Source organism: Limulus polyphemus, unplaced genomic scaffold (assembly GCF_000517525.1).
Source record: "Limulus polyphemus unplaced genomic scaffold, Limulus_polyphemus-2.1.2 Scaffold3056, whole genome shotgun sequence".
Lineage (NCBI taxonomy): Eukaryota > Metazoa > Arthropoda > Merostomata > Xiphosura > Limulidae > Limulus > Limulus polyphemus.
The window spans coordinates 70,100-83,403 of record NW_013668666.1 but is presented as its reverse complement, the minus strand read 5'-3'; the positions used below and the strand labels follow the sequence as shown (position 1 = coordinate 83,403).

At 32.3% G+C, this 13,304-nt stretch overlaps 1 protein-coding gene across 1 annotated transcript in view; it reads right to left on the bottom strand.

Moving 5' to 3' along the window:
* LOC106468569 (hemocytin-like) overlaps nt 1-13,304 on the bottom strand; it is a 94,624-nt gene that overhangs the window by 60,425 nt on the left and 20,895 nt on the right. The window contains exons 8-13 of the mRNA XM_022396906.1: nt 12,600-12,700; nt 8,967-9,168; nt 7,074-7,388; nt 3,593-3,619; nt 2,556-2,800; nt 401-503 (exon numbers count right to left, since the gene is read on the bottom strand). Of these exons, the coding sequence (XP_022252614.1) occupies nt 401-503; nt 2,556-2,800; nt 3,593-3,619; nt 7,074-7,388; nt 8,967-9,168; nt 12,600-12,700 (993 nt within the window). The remainder of the gene's footprint in view (nt 1-400; nt 504-2,555; nt 2,801-3,592; nt 3,620-7,073; nt 7,389-8,966; nt 9,169-12,599; nt 12,701-13,304) is intronic.

Below are 13,304 nucleotides of genomic sequence, written 5' to 3'. Positions count from 1 at the left end.
TAGTAGAAATTATTCTACTCAGTCAGGTACATACAAAGATTGGTAGGTTTACTGTGGCAAATCTTATTAGTAGAAATTATTCTACTCAGTCAGGTACATACAAAGATTGGTAGGTTTACTGTGGCAAATCTTATTAGTAGAAATTACTCTACTCAGTCAGGTACATACACAGATTGGTAGGTTTACTGTTACAAGTTTTATTAGCAGAAATTACTCTACTCAGTCAGGTCCATACACAGATTGGTAGGTTTACTGTTACAAGTTTTATTAGTAGAAATTATTCTACTCAGTCAGGTACATACACAGATTGGTAGGCCTACAGTGCAACAGATTTGATAGATTCAGCATCACACTTCTGAAGTACTAATGGAACTTATATTTAAATGTATATGGTACTCACCCTTTGTGATGGGTGTTATTCCACAGTTGGGTATTGGTTCACATGTAAGATGATTGTCTTGACATTGGCACTTCTGGCAGTTATAGGCAATAACTCTACCAGGCTGCATAAAAAAGTAAAAAAAAAAAATCCAAATGTCAAAAAGTATCTACAAATTATTGTTGTTATAAATTATCTTGAAGCATTAGCAATAGATGTGCTTGAAGGAAAACGAAGTTTGGTAATAAACAAGATTACGACACTTATGATATACAACATTGTTTATTTAAAAAAAATGGGACATAGATAAATGTTTCGGAATTTTATCAGATTCTATCTTCAGAATCTAAAGCAAAATAAAATGAATTTACATAAGTCTTATCATAAGTGTCGTAATCTTGTTTATTATCGAGCTAGAAACAGTACTAAATAAAGGATGAACATAACTCAAGTTTACTAATCAGGTACTTGGAAGATTTGTTGTGATCGTTAAAAATAGAAAATACAATGATTAAGCTGCTGATCTATCAACAGAAATACCCACTTATCTTCGATTTAATAAAAGAACATGCATGATCAAAGAGTAAATGATTCATCCTTTGAGTTTGTGATATCATACATTATGGATGGATGGATAGATTCAAAGACATAGAAATGTGTCATTAGCATTGACATTTATCACATATATGTATACTGAGCTTAATACAATATAAAACCATACCTAGTAATTAATTATATCTGTTCAAATACCATTGGATACAATAATTAAAACATTCCATGATACAGTTAATGAGGTAAAGGCATGTATTGTTGACAATATAACATTGGATACAGTAATCAAAAATAAATGTAGACTTTTCCAACTATACCTCTTTGTTGCCTAACGACAGAACTTATCTTTTATATCAAGAAGTTTGTGTTACATAAAAAAGGGCTTATCTTTTCTATCAAGAAGTTTGTTTTATATAGAGACAAGGTTTAATTTTCCATTAAGAGCTTTGTGTTACATAAAAAAGAAATTATATATTTCAATCAATAACTTTGTGTTACATGAAAAAGGGCTTATCTTTTCTATCAATAACTTTGTGTTACATGAAAAAAGGCTTATATTTTCAATCAATAACTTTGTTTTACATAAAAAAAGACTTATCTTCTCCATCCATAACTATGTGTCATACAGATACAGTTTGTTTGTTTGTTTTGGAATTTTTGCGCAAAGCTACATGAGGGCTATCTGCACTAGCCATCCCTAATTTAGCAGTGTAAGACTAGAGGGAAGGCAGCTATTCATCATCACCCACCGCCAACTCTTGGGCTACTCTTTTACCACTGAATAGTGGGATTGACCATCACTTATAACACCCCCATGGCTGAAAGGGCGAGTATGGTTGGCGGGACGAGGATTTGAACCCGCAACCCTCAGCTTACGAGTCGAGCACCCTAACCGTGCCGGGCCACATAGATAGATACAGAATTTATCTTAGACATTATTAATTTATGTGACAAAATTATACTGCACAATATAAACCGAGTAAGCTGTAAATATTTGAATGTAAGAAATCAGGCTAAAAAGTAGATTAACCAAAACACTGGTAGAGTAGTTACTATAGATATTACTCAAAGTGATTCTGGAATAGAGAGAGCTACATTTTCTCTATTTCAGAATCACTTTAAAAGAAATACAAAAGAAACTGATTAGGAGGGTCAGGAGCAAGTGTGAGAAGTAGAAATCTTTAATGTAAGATTAATATAAAAAATTCTAAGTATCAGAAAATAAATGTTTCACTTATAATAACCTTAATATAACAATGTGTGAGAAAAAGTTTATAACATTCTCATAAAATAAGAACAAACAGTGTTTCTCACAATCACATAAATTTTAGGTAGATCATAACTCAAGATATTACATATATTTTCTTGAACAATCTTGAAAATGTTAACTAGAAATGATACTTGAAACTTGATGATGCCTTTACTGGTGAAACCATGGTCATGAATAAATGACATATTTGTAAAATGTACGGTTGTCTTCTTTTTTTCATTAAGTTTTTTAGTGAATTTTTATGATAAAACAATCTTAAGAAATACACCCAAAAATCAATAACTTGCACAGTAGTATCTTTCATCTTAAAAATGGAGGATTTGAGCATTAATAGATTTTCACTCATTTACTTACAGAGAGAATTGTCCCATCAGGCAAAACACATGTGCACTCCTCCTTACGCACACATGTGGTATAGTCTCTCCAGACATAGGGGGCACTGCAGGTTACGGTTGGTCGGCATCCAGGAATACACAGGTCTGAAGGGGTTCCAAGTGCACATTTCTGTTCATTGACAAGAAGTTTAAAAAAGGACTGGCAAGTCTGATTACAGCGGTAACCACAGTCATCATACACTTGGGTTAAAGGACACGGAGGAGCTGAAAAACAGAAGTTATTTAGTTTAATTTAAATATCATTCTGGTAAAAAGTAACATAAATAATAATTCTTAACAATTTACTTGAAACTCCTTACTTATAAGTGAATTTCTGAGAGATATGAAACTTCAATTTTATAAATATAAAAGAAGGCCTGTCAGAATTTGTTCACTGAAACACCATAAAATCAAGAGCTATTACATATGTAATACTAGTAGTTCTTTAAAAAAAAAGACGAAAATAATGATATAATCATTAACAGTATAATCGTTTTGGTACAGTAATCATACTAAAAGTTTGTTTCCTGCAGATTTAAAAAAAAGAACTATCACAAATATACACTCTGAATACTAACAGGACATATTCTGATAATTTAATGAGTTTAAATAAGTCTTCAGATATATACACAGCAACAACTGACATGTATAATAAACTATAACACACAGCAACAACTGGTTATTTTCCAGTCACACTGCATGACATATATATTAAACTATAACACACAGCAACAACTGGTTATTTTCCAGTCACACTGCATGACATATATATTAAACTATAACACACAACAACAACTGGTTATTTTCCAGCCATACATCCATGACATATATATTAAACTATAACACACAACAACAACTGGTTATTTTCCAGCCATACATCCATGATGCATGCATTAAAATATAACACACAGCAACAACTGGTTATTTTCCAGCCATAGATCCATGACACATATATTAAACTATAATATACAGAAACGACTGGTTATTTCCATACATATAAAATAGTAAAAAGCTCACCTGTAGTGACAGGTGGGACAGGTGGGACTAAAAAGATGAAAAAGAAAATTTGACATTAGCCTTTCACAGTTAGATATAGAAAACATATTCATAAAACCTTTTCATACATGCATGATGTGTACATTAAACTCTAACACATAGCAACAAGGTTAACATTTTCCTCCACTAAAAATGTATTTCTAACATATATTCACCTTACCTCACACCTTGCTTTCCCAATTCAGTGCTGCCCTCTAAATGCCAATATTTTTGCTCGCCACTAAACTAGAGGCTACTACCTAATCTTACATTTCCATTTGATATTGCTGCATTTTGGCATGCAAATCATCATGTGGCAGCCTTCTATCAGTAGGAGTGTGATACAACCTCCTAGCACAGCTGACTCCCTCTATATTGATCGTTCATTTGAGGTTAGGCAACAAAGTAAAATGAATAGATGTAATACATTTTCAGTGTGAAATTGTTAACTGCTGATACAATATGTAACCTTCAGTCACATCAAAGTGGTGGAGGGGCCGGTGCAAAATTTTGCCTAGATGAGACCTCTTTGGGAAGTACCCAAAGGAAACCCATGTAGAGCAAAACCCTCTACCTTGGAACATATTGGTTGGAGATCACTAGTTGGAGATCACACCTTGTCTGTAGCAGTGTATGCTCTTTACCGAGAAAGGAAGTGTCTAAAGATAAAAAAAGTAGTCCATAACCTGTATCAGACTTTTAAAAATGTTATATGTGTAGTGTAGCTAGGGTGCATTAAACCATACGTGGTGGGTCAATTCAAGTGCAAAATCAGGCAGCAACAGGAATTTGTCATCCAAGCATCTCTGCCATCTTCACCTCAAGCCCAATGAAGCAGAACAGGAAAGTAACATCCACCCTCTAACTGAGTATGGACTTATATTGGCTGGTCCAACAGCAATCCAACACCAGACTACTAAAACAGGCTAATACTAGGTGTTAAATTACGTAAGGAGGATGGTCAGGAATCATCTGCCTGTTTTACACATGATAGTCCATGAGTTGGTACAGTCTTGATTGTGCTTGTTTAGGAAAAATGAGCACTGTGACAATGCCCTGAGTAGTCTTGTAGAACCCCCACCTCATGGCTGAGTGGTATATCAGACCAGGATAGCCCTACATTGTATGGGGTTTCTTTAAACATATCCTGGCAGGCAACACAAGCAGGGTCCTGTAAGGTACTAGAGTAAGAAAGAAAAATAATTATCCATGCAGAAATAGTATGATATGTGAAGAATAGTGACCAGAGACATTTCATAGCCTGACAAGACAAAAAAGGGTCATATGATAGAAACAGGGTGCAACAAAACTGTGAGGGGGTCATTCTCATGCCTATCCAAAAAATCTCCTTCAACAGATTACAGAAACGAACAATCAAAGAGGGAGTGACATGACAAAACTTGAGGGGAGGATACTAGAAATGCCAATATGCATTTCCATCCAATGAAGAATATGCTAAACAAATGAGCTGTCAAAAAAAATCCTGTGAAAGTAAAGGGATAAGCATCACGATGTATGAAGGATTCCATGGAAGAAGTGTGGTCCAAAAAACAATGAAACACGTGTACAGGACAGAGAAGTGCTCTGGATCCAAACAGAAATAAAGATAAAAAAGGGGGTGGAAAGGTGTGAATGCTTTATTTACCCTCACACAGCACAAGCATTTTGGAGAGAAAATTGCCATTCAGAACAAAAAAGGCATAAAAGCAATGGTGTACATATCAGAATGCTGATGACAATAGGCATGAAGCAGGAGGAAATAAGTTTTAAAAGTAGATAGTACAAGGAATAGGAAGTCAGAGGCTAGAGGAAATGATTGAGACAAAAAATTCAATGATGGGTCACCAATCCTCACCTTCTTTGATACTACAAACAAATGGAAATGCAAGAAAACATCCAGTAGAAGACTGGGAAAGGTGTGAGGTCAGTGTCAAAAGAGAAAAATAGAAACCAGATACATTCACTCTAGATTCGATGGAAACTAGAATACCTGCAAAAAATCGAATGCCACCAAAGAGCCCAGCAACAAACAAACAAAAAGACCAAGGAGAGAGAAGAAAATGATAACCATACCAAAGTAGAAGTCAATAAATGACTAAAGATCATCTGAAAATTGAACTGGAGACCTGTGATAAGCCTCAAACAACAGTTGCAAAGAAGATAAAAAAAAACAACACAAAACTGGTGTGAGAGACAGATGAATCCAGAAAAACTGAGTTAGGTTAAGATGAACAGCAGTATCAGGCCTAGGACCCCAAAGAGGAAGAAGAGGATTTAGCCTCTGAGAAGCTAAATATGGGATCCCCAAACAATGGAAAGCTAAGGCATGCTGATCCAATAAATAGGAAGGTCAAGGCATGGCAGTATCTTCTCTCAATTGATTAGCAATGTCTGAGCAAAGGAAGATGCCAGAAAAATAAGAGTCCAAATTCTCACCAGTCCACCCCTGATCCCCCACAAGCTCTGCCTCTGAGCTGACTTAACATATGAGCACCAAATTGAGAGATGATGATTGAACAATCAGAGTCAGCTGCACCAAGAAACTGGGTCACACTCTTATTGGTGGAAGTTTGTCGCATGTTTATTTCCATGCTAAGATACCAATATTACATGGAAACACATGAAAAAAGATAGGAGCTCAAAGCTAGTAGTGAACCAAAACGTTTGCATATAGAGGGCAGCACTGTATTAGGAAAGTTAGATGTGAGAGAGGTCATGTATCATATCAGATGGTTATTTTACAGCCATATGTGCATGGCGGCATGTATATTAAACTATAATACACAATAACAACAACTGGTTATCTTCCTGTCACACTGCATAATGTGTGTATTACTATTGTATGTTTCCATATTACTAAGACTGATGAAAATTTGATTCTTTCAGCAACTAATATATCTCTGGTGATTGCTATATAATATGTTTAATGTATAATGTGGACATAGCCATTCATGTGGATGTAACTAAAATCATACAATAATTACAGTTGTATTGGAAATTTTATAGTTATGTAAAACTTTTTATTTCAAGAAGCAGAAAAGAATCCCTGTAAAATGAAAATTTTTATTAAAGTCCAATAAATAACATTATTCTCATATAACAATAAAGCATATGGTTATATATAACTAATAACAAGATTTTCAAATTTTGAATAACTGAAAAAATTTGCAAAAATGTTTTTATTTAACCATTTAGGTATGTACTTTTTTGCAGCTATATCATAAAAATTCAACAATTTTCAAGTACAAATGTTAATAATTTTTTGAATAGCAATATATACCATGTTCGATACTGATCAGTAGCTCAGATCATCAGCTAACTCCAATTAATGTGACGACACACTAAAAAACTAGACTAAACTCAAGTTATGGCTCATCATTATATTTCACTTGAGAAAAGGATAACTTAATTTTAAATGTACTAAAAGCAAGATATGATACACAATTTCGGAGTTTGGTCTTACCACAAGAGCAGTAGAACCTGACTGAATAATCTTGACACTTATGTCCTTTCTTCTGTAAGGAGTTTTGACACACCAGTCCTACTGTTGGTGAACATTTCACTCCAAAATCTCCTGATTCTGTGTAATCAACCACAGTCTTCCCAATACGAGTTTTACACTCAATGCCTGCAATGTATTTATCAAAACATACATTTCCACGCTTCTGTATATCTTCTAAAAGTTCCAGGTCTCCTTCTCCAGAAGTAGGGCTATCATTGTTAAAGAAAGGTGTCCAGCTTGGAACACATGATGGAATAGGTTTTGGTCGAGGAACGGCTGTAAACAGAACAAGAAATACTTGCTTAAAATTTTACAATTCAAACATAATAAAAACAAATTTTGTAAAATAACCCATAAAAATGTTATCATTATATCAAGATGTCTAAAAAAGTGGCTGAAATAGGTTGTGAAAAATTACATGTATTTTTCTAAAATATATGTTAAATAGAAATAACATTAGCTTCCATTTGTTTTTAACAGTTATTTAAACTTTATATTTTACAATGTTGTGAATACAAAATACTATTGAAAGTAACAGTGATAAAGATCTCTGAAGAACAACGGTATTGAGAAAACAGGCAATGAAGCTATATTAGCAAAATTTAAGAACAAACTGTTTTTGTAATTTTCACTGAATGTGAAATAACAAATATTATGGATTGATAAGTAAACATAAATAAAGCAATTCCCACAATAAAACTGTAACTAAAGCACTGGTTAAACAATGCGTCTTGCTTAAGTATCAGTGGTTTATACTAGTACAGAGACAGAAAAATAAAAAGATAAGTGTTCAGTTCCATGAACATTCCTTTATGGTGCAACAACATTTTAACAGATCAGGTGTTTAACTATATTACAGTGACAGTTAAAAAATATCCATTCTCAAACAAAGATATCATAAAAAACAAACTACTAATTTTTAAATCAAGAACTTTTAGTGTAGAATGAATCCTAAAGTAAACAGGCTAAAGTATAGAACTCGCAATAAGTGTTACTGTAGATCTTTATGGCAGACATAATAGTTAAAGTTCTAAGAGTAGATACTAATAATGAACAATAAGTTAACAAGTTAGAGTGAAAAAACTAGTTAGATGTTACTGGAGAACTTAATGGGAGAGACAATAGTTAAAGTTCAAACAGTAGATAATAATAATGAACAATAAGTCAACAAGTTAAAGAACTAGTTAGATGTTACTGGAGGACTTAATGGGAGAGACAATAATTAAAGTTCTAACAGTAGATAATAATAATGAGCAATACGTTAACAAGTTAAAGAACTAGTTATATGCTACTGGAGAACTTAATGGGGAGACAATAATTAAAGTTCTAACCGTAGATAATAATAATAATGAACAATAAGTCAACAAGTTAAAGAACTAGTTAGATGTTACTGGAGAACTTAATGGGAGAGACAATAATTAAAGTTCTAACAGTAGATAATAATAATGAGCAATACGTTAACAAGTTAAAGAACTAGTTATTTGCTACTGGAGAACTTAATGGGGAGACAATAATTAAAGTTCTAACCATAGATAATAATAATGAGCAATAAGTAAACAAGTTAAAAAACTAGTTAGATGTTACTGGATTTGATTTATGTATACAAACACTATATGAACCTCTAGGTCAGTGGTTCTCAAATTATTTTGTTTGTGGAGAACCTGAATTTGTTTTTCATCCCAACAGAGATTATGCACTACGCTGCTACTTTCTAACCAAAGACCATCTCAATGAAGCCTGTGTACCACAGTTTCAGAACTGGTGCTCTATGTTTTTGATAATAACTAATAATTAAAGATACTTTATGTAAGTCTAAAGATAAGTAAAGAAATTGAAATATTGCACAGAACTTACTTTTGGGACATTTATCACTATAGCAGAAAAATCTCACTTCATAATCATAACATTTTCCAATTTGGTACTTGTTGTAACAGCTAAATCCTGTGTCAATGTCACAAGTTACATTTTGTTTGACTTCTCGATAATCATGCTTAGTTTTAGCAAGCCGACATTCAATGGCTTTCAGTTCAGGTTTCTGACACACTCTATACATACTCTGTTGACAAAGAAGAAAACAAGTGTCCACTTTTATCAACTATAAATATATAAACTTCAAACACAAATAATCATTAAACTGATATGCTACCAGTATTATATATAGAGATACTATCAAACAATTAGATACACAACCATTAGAATTTAGACCTCATCTCACACAATTAAATAAACAACCAGTATTATATAGAGTAACATCATACAATTAGTATTATATAGACCTCATATTACATAATTAGATTTACAACATATCATAGACCTCATATCATACAAATATTTATACAACCAGTAGTATTTAGACCTCATATCATACCATTGATCAAGTGAAAATTTTACCTTGATATCCTTATTATGCCACTGATAAATATCAACAATAATTTATTAAATGTAAGAAAGGCCACTGACAGAAAATAATTACTTGCTTCTAGCAACTTTAATAAACTGTGTTACTTGCTGTTCAGTGACTCCAACTTTTGTAAAATTCTAGAAAACAAATCAAAATTTGTCCATACAATGCATAAACAGCAATTTCTTATCATCATAAGATAATTATTTGTGTAAATTCTTTTAAATACACAAAAAAGGCACAAATCAATTCTAAGTAGTGATCAATTTATTTCAAGTATTTGAGTTCTTTGAGTTACACATAGAACAGCTTTCACATACAAGGTTTATTCAGAAAAATAATGTGAAATTTGGTTAATATACACAATATTTTACAATACTACTTTTCTCTATTTTACAAGTTTACACTTTTACATTTTGACTGATTCTAAAGTAATAAACTCTTCATATATATTACTTTTATGATTTTGATAAAATTGTAAACAGAATGCAAGTTAGAAATACTATCTCAAATAATGATTTTATCATTTATTAGTTCACAAAATCCCTAATAGAAGTATTAGTTCAAGAATCCTGTTATGATATAAAAAAGTATATTCTTTGTCATCACAATTTAATGATTATTTAAATAAAATTCCAACTATCTTTTAACAACTAATAATGAAGACTATTTCTTCAATCTTCTTGTAGTGCCATACATTTAGCTCTGTGGCTTATTGTTAAAAACATATTTGCACTATTGCACAGAGTTCATTAAATATTTCTAAGAACCCATGAATGAAAGCAAAGGATAACATGCTAAGATATTTCAACCACACTAAATCTACATATCCAGTGCCATCAAGGCCTTTAATACAATATCAGGGCTCACAAAAACCAGCTGGGATACGACAGAGGTAGTAGTGGCCTAGGCACTATACCAGGGCCATAGCCAGGTTCAGGCAGAGGAGGCAGTTGCCTCCTCACTTTTTCCCAAAAACTGGGAGATACATTTATGGAAAACTCTAACATTGGAAAAAAATTAAATGTCATCAATAGAAAAGCAACTCCAATCAGTCAATGAAAGGGCCCAAAGCAATTTTATAATTGCTCTTTATATTATGTATTATTTAAAAACAGCAAATGCATTTCCAATGCATCAAAAAAGGTGCCCAATTAGTTTTTAACTGCTCTGTACAATATTTATTATTTAAAAACTGACATACACATACACATTAGTTAAGTTTAACAACTGCTCACCATTGACTGTTTTATACTTCATATCTGACTGATTACTGACTTTAAACTTCATATTTGACTGTTTGACTGGCCTTAAACTTCATATCTGACTGATTACTGACTTTAAACTTCATATTTGACTGGCCTTAAACTCTTTGTATCTGCTGACAGTTTTCAACTTCAGATCTGTTTTTGAATGGTTTGAAACTGGATTGTCAGTAAATTTTACACTTCATATCTGACTGATTACCGATTTTAAACTTCATATCTGACTGTTAGTTAATTTTACACTTCATATCTGGCTGTAGGTTAATTTTAGACTTCAAATCTGACCATTAGTGGGTTTAAACTTCATATCTGACTGTCAGTTAATTATAGACTTTATATCTGACTGCCAGTTAATTTTAGACTTCATATCTGACTGTTAGTTAATTTCAGACTATATATCTTACCATTCACTGGTTTTAAACTTCAAATCTGACTGTCTGTTAATTTTAGACTTCATATCTGACCTTTCACTGGTTTTAAACTTTGTATCTGACTGTCTGTTAATTTTAGACTTCATATCTGACTATATACTGGTTTTAAACTTCAAATCTGACTGTTGACTCATTTTCAACTATTCTTACTTGAGTTTTCAGTGGTTTGAAGTTGTCGAAATATGTTTGTTGATTTGTTCTAAACTGTCCATATTTCACTGTTCACTTGTTTAAAGACTTTGAAATTATTTATATCTTACTGCTGACTGATTTGAAACTTTTTGTATTTGACTGTTTACTGATATGAAAATATCTATACATGTGTGTTTAATTGTTTGAAACTGTTTATACATGACTGTTTACTGGTTTTAAACTAATAATTTATGAGTGTTGACTGATTTAAACTGTTCATATCTCACTGTTCACTTGTTTACAGTCTGAAATAATTTATATTTCACTGTTGTCTGGTTTGAAACTATCCATATATAGGGTGTACCAGAAGTCTGGGCCTATAGGGAACAACATACACAATTTATTCTTAAATTTAGTTATTATTAAAATTGCATGCCATTAACAGCCATACATATATGCATTCTAGGTATACTGTGCCATCAGGGTATCTGCTTTCCTGAAATATATACAACTGACATCAGAAATGATTTTGTTTAACTTTAAGAATATAATTTTTATTTTCCCTATAGGCCCAGACTTCTGGGACACCCTGTACAAATGTTAACTGGCTTAATGGTCTTATATTTTTTAAAGTTAAAACAATATACCCTTATTTGTTGACAAGGAATCCACTTTGAGACTAATAATGGTTGGAGATGGCTTGAATGGGTAATGACGAAACACTTTAATATAAGTTTAACATAACAGCAAATGTACAACGTTTCAACAAGATTTTGTCATCATGAGGGTGTCAGATTTACTTCCAGTTCTTTGGTTTAACACACACACACATATATACATAAATCTTTACAAGCTAGTTCAATCTGTACATGGTGATGACTCCACTAGGAAAAACCATGGTCAAAAGAAAGTGAAGTATCTGTGAAACATATGATTGTTTTTGTTTTTCTCAATTCTATAAAATTTATTTTACAAAACCCTGAGTATAAAAAGATAAAATGATAATAAGAAGCTAACCTTTTTAATGTTGCACAGAAAATCTAATAAAGTTTCTTGTACATTCTAGAATAAACTTTACCTTACTTTCAAATAATAAACCACTCAAGTGTGATTTACAGTAAATTACTTACCAAGTAGATATCTATCACCAATATTAGTTGGTATGGTATTTGTAATTTGTATAGAATTATTTCAATAATAAGAAATATCAAAATAACTGTCCATTTCAATATACTACTGATGTATATATGATCTATACCTGATACATTTTGATAGGTTCAAAATCTCCTTCACCATCTTGATCATCTTTATTCCACCATTCTGTCCAGTTACACAGAGGTGCATGTCTAGGTTCTAAAACTGAGGTAAAAATAATCATAGTTAACATAGCACACCTTGTACTGTACCCAAGAAAATATTTAAGTATTTTTATCTTACTTATTCAAAAACAGCCTTTATTGTCATGTAATTGTAAGTCTATCACAAACATCAGAATCTACAGAAGTCTATAGTATCATGATAAAGAGCAGAATCTATAGAAATCTCAGGTATAATCAGACACAGCAGAACCTATAGAAGTCTTTGGTATAATCAGAAATAGCTGAATCTTTAGAAGATTCTACTAAAATGAAAAATAGTAGAATCTATAGAAGTCTCTGGTATGATCAGAAGCAGTAGAATCTATAGAAGTTTCTGGTATAATCAGAAGCAGCAGAATCTATAGAAGTCTCTGGTATAACCAGAAGCAGTAGAATCTATAGAAGTTTCTGGTATGATCAGAAGCAGTAGAATCTATAGAAGTCTCTGGTATGATCAGAAGCAGTAGAATCTATAAAAGTCTCTGGTATGATCAAAAGCAGTAGAATCTATAGAAGTCTCTGGTATGATCAAAAGCAGTGGAATCTATAGAAGTCTCTGGTATGATCAAAAGCAGTGGAATCTATAGAAGTCTCTGGTATGATCA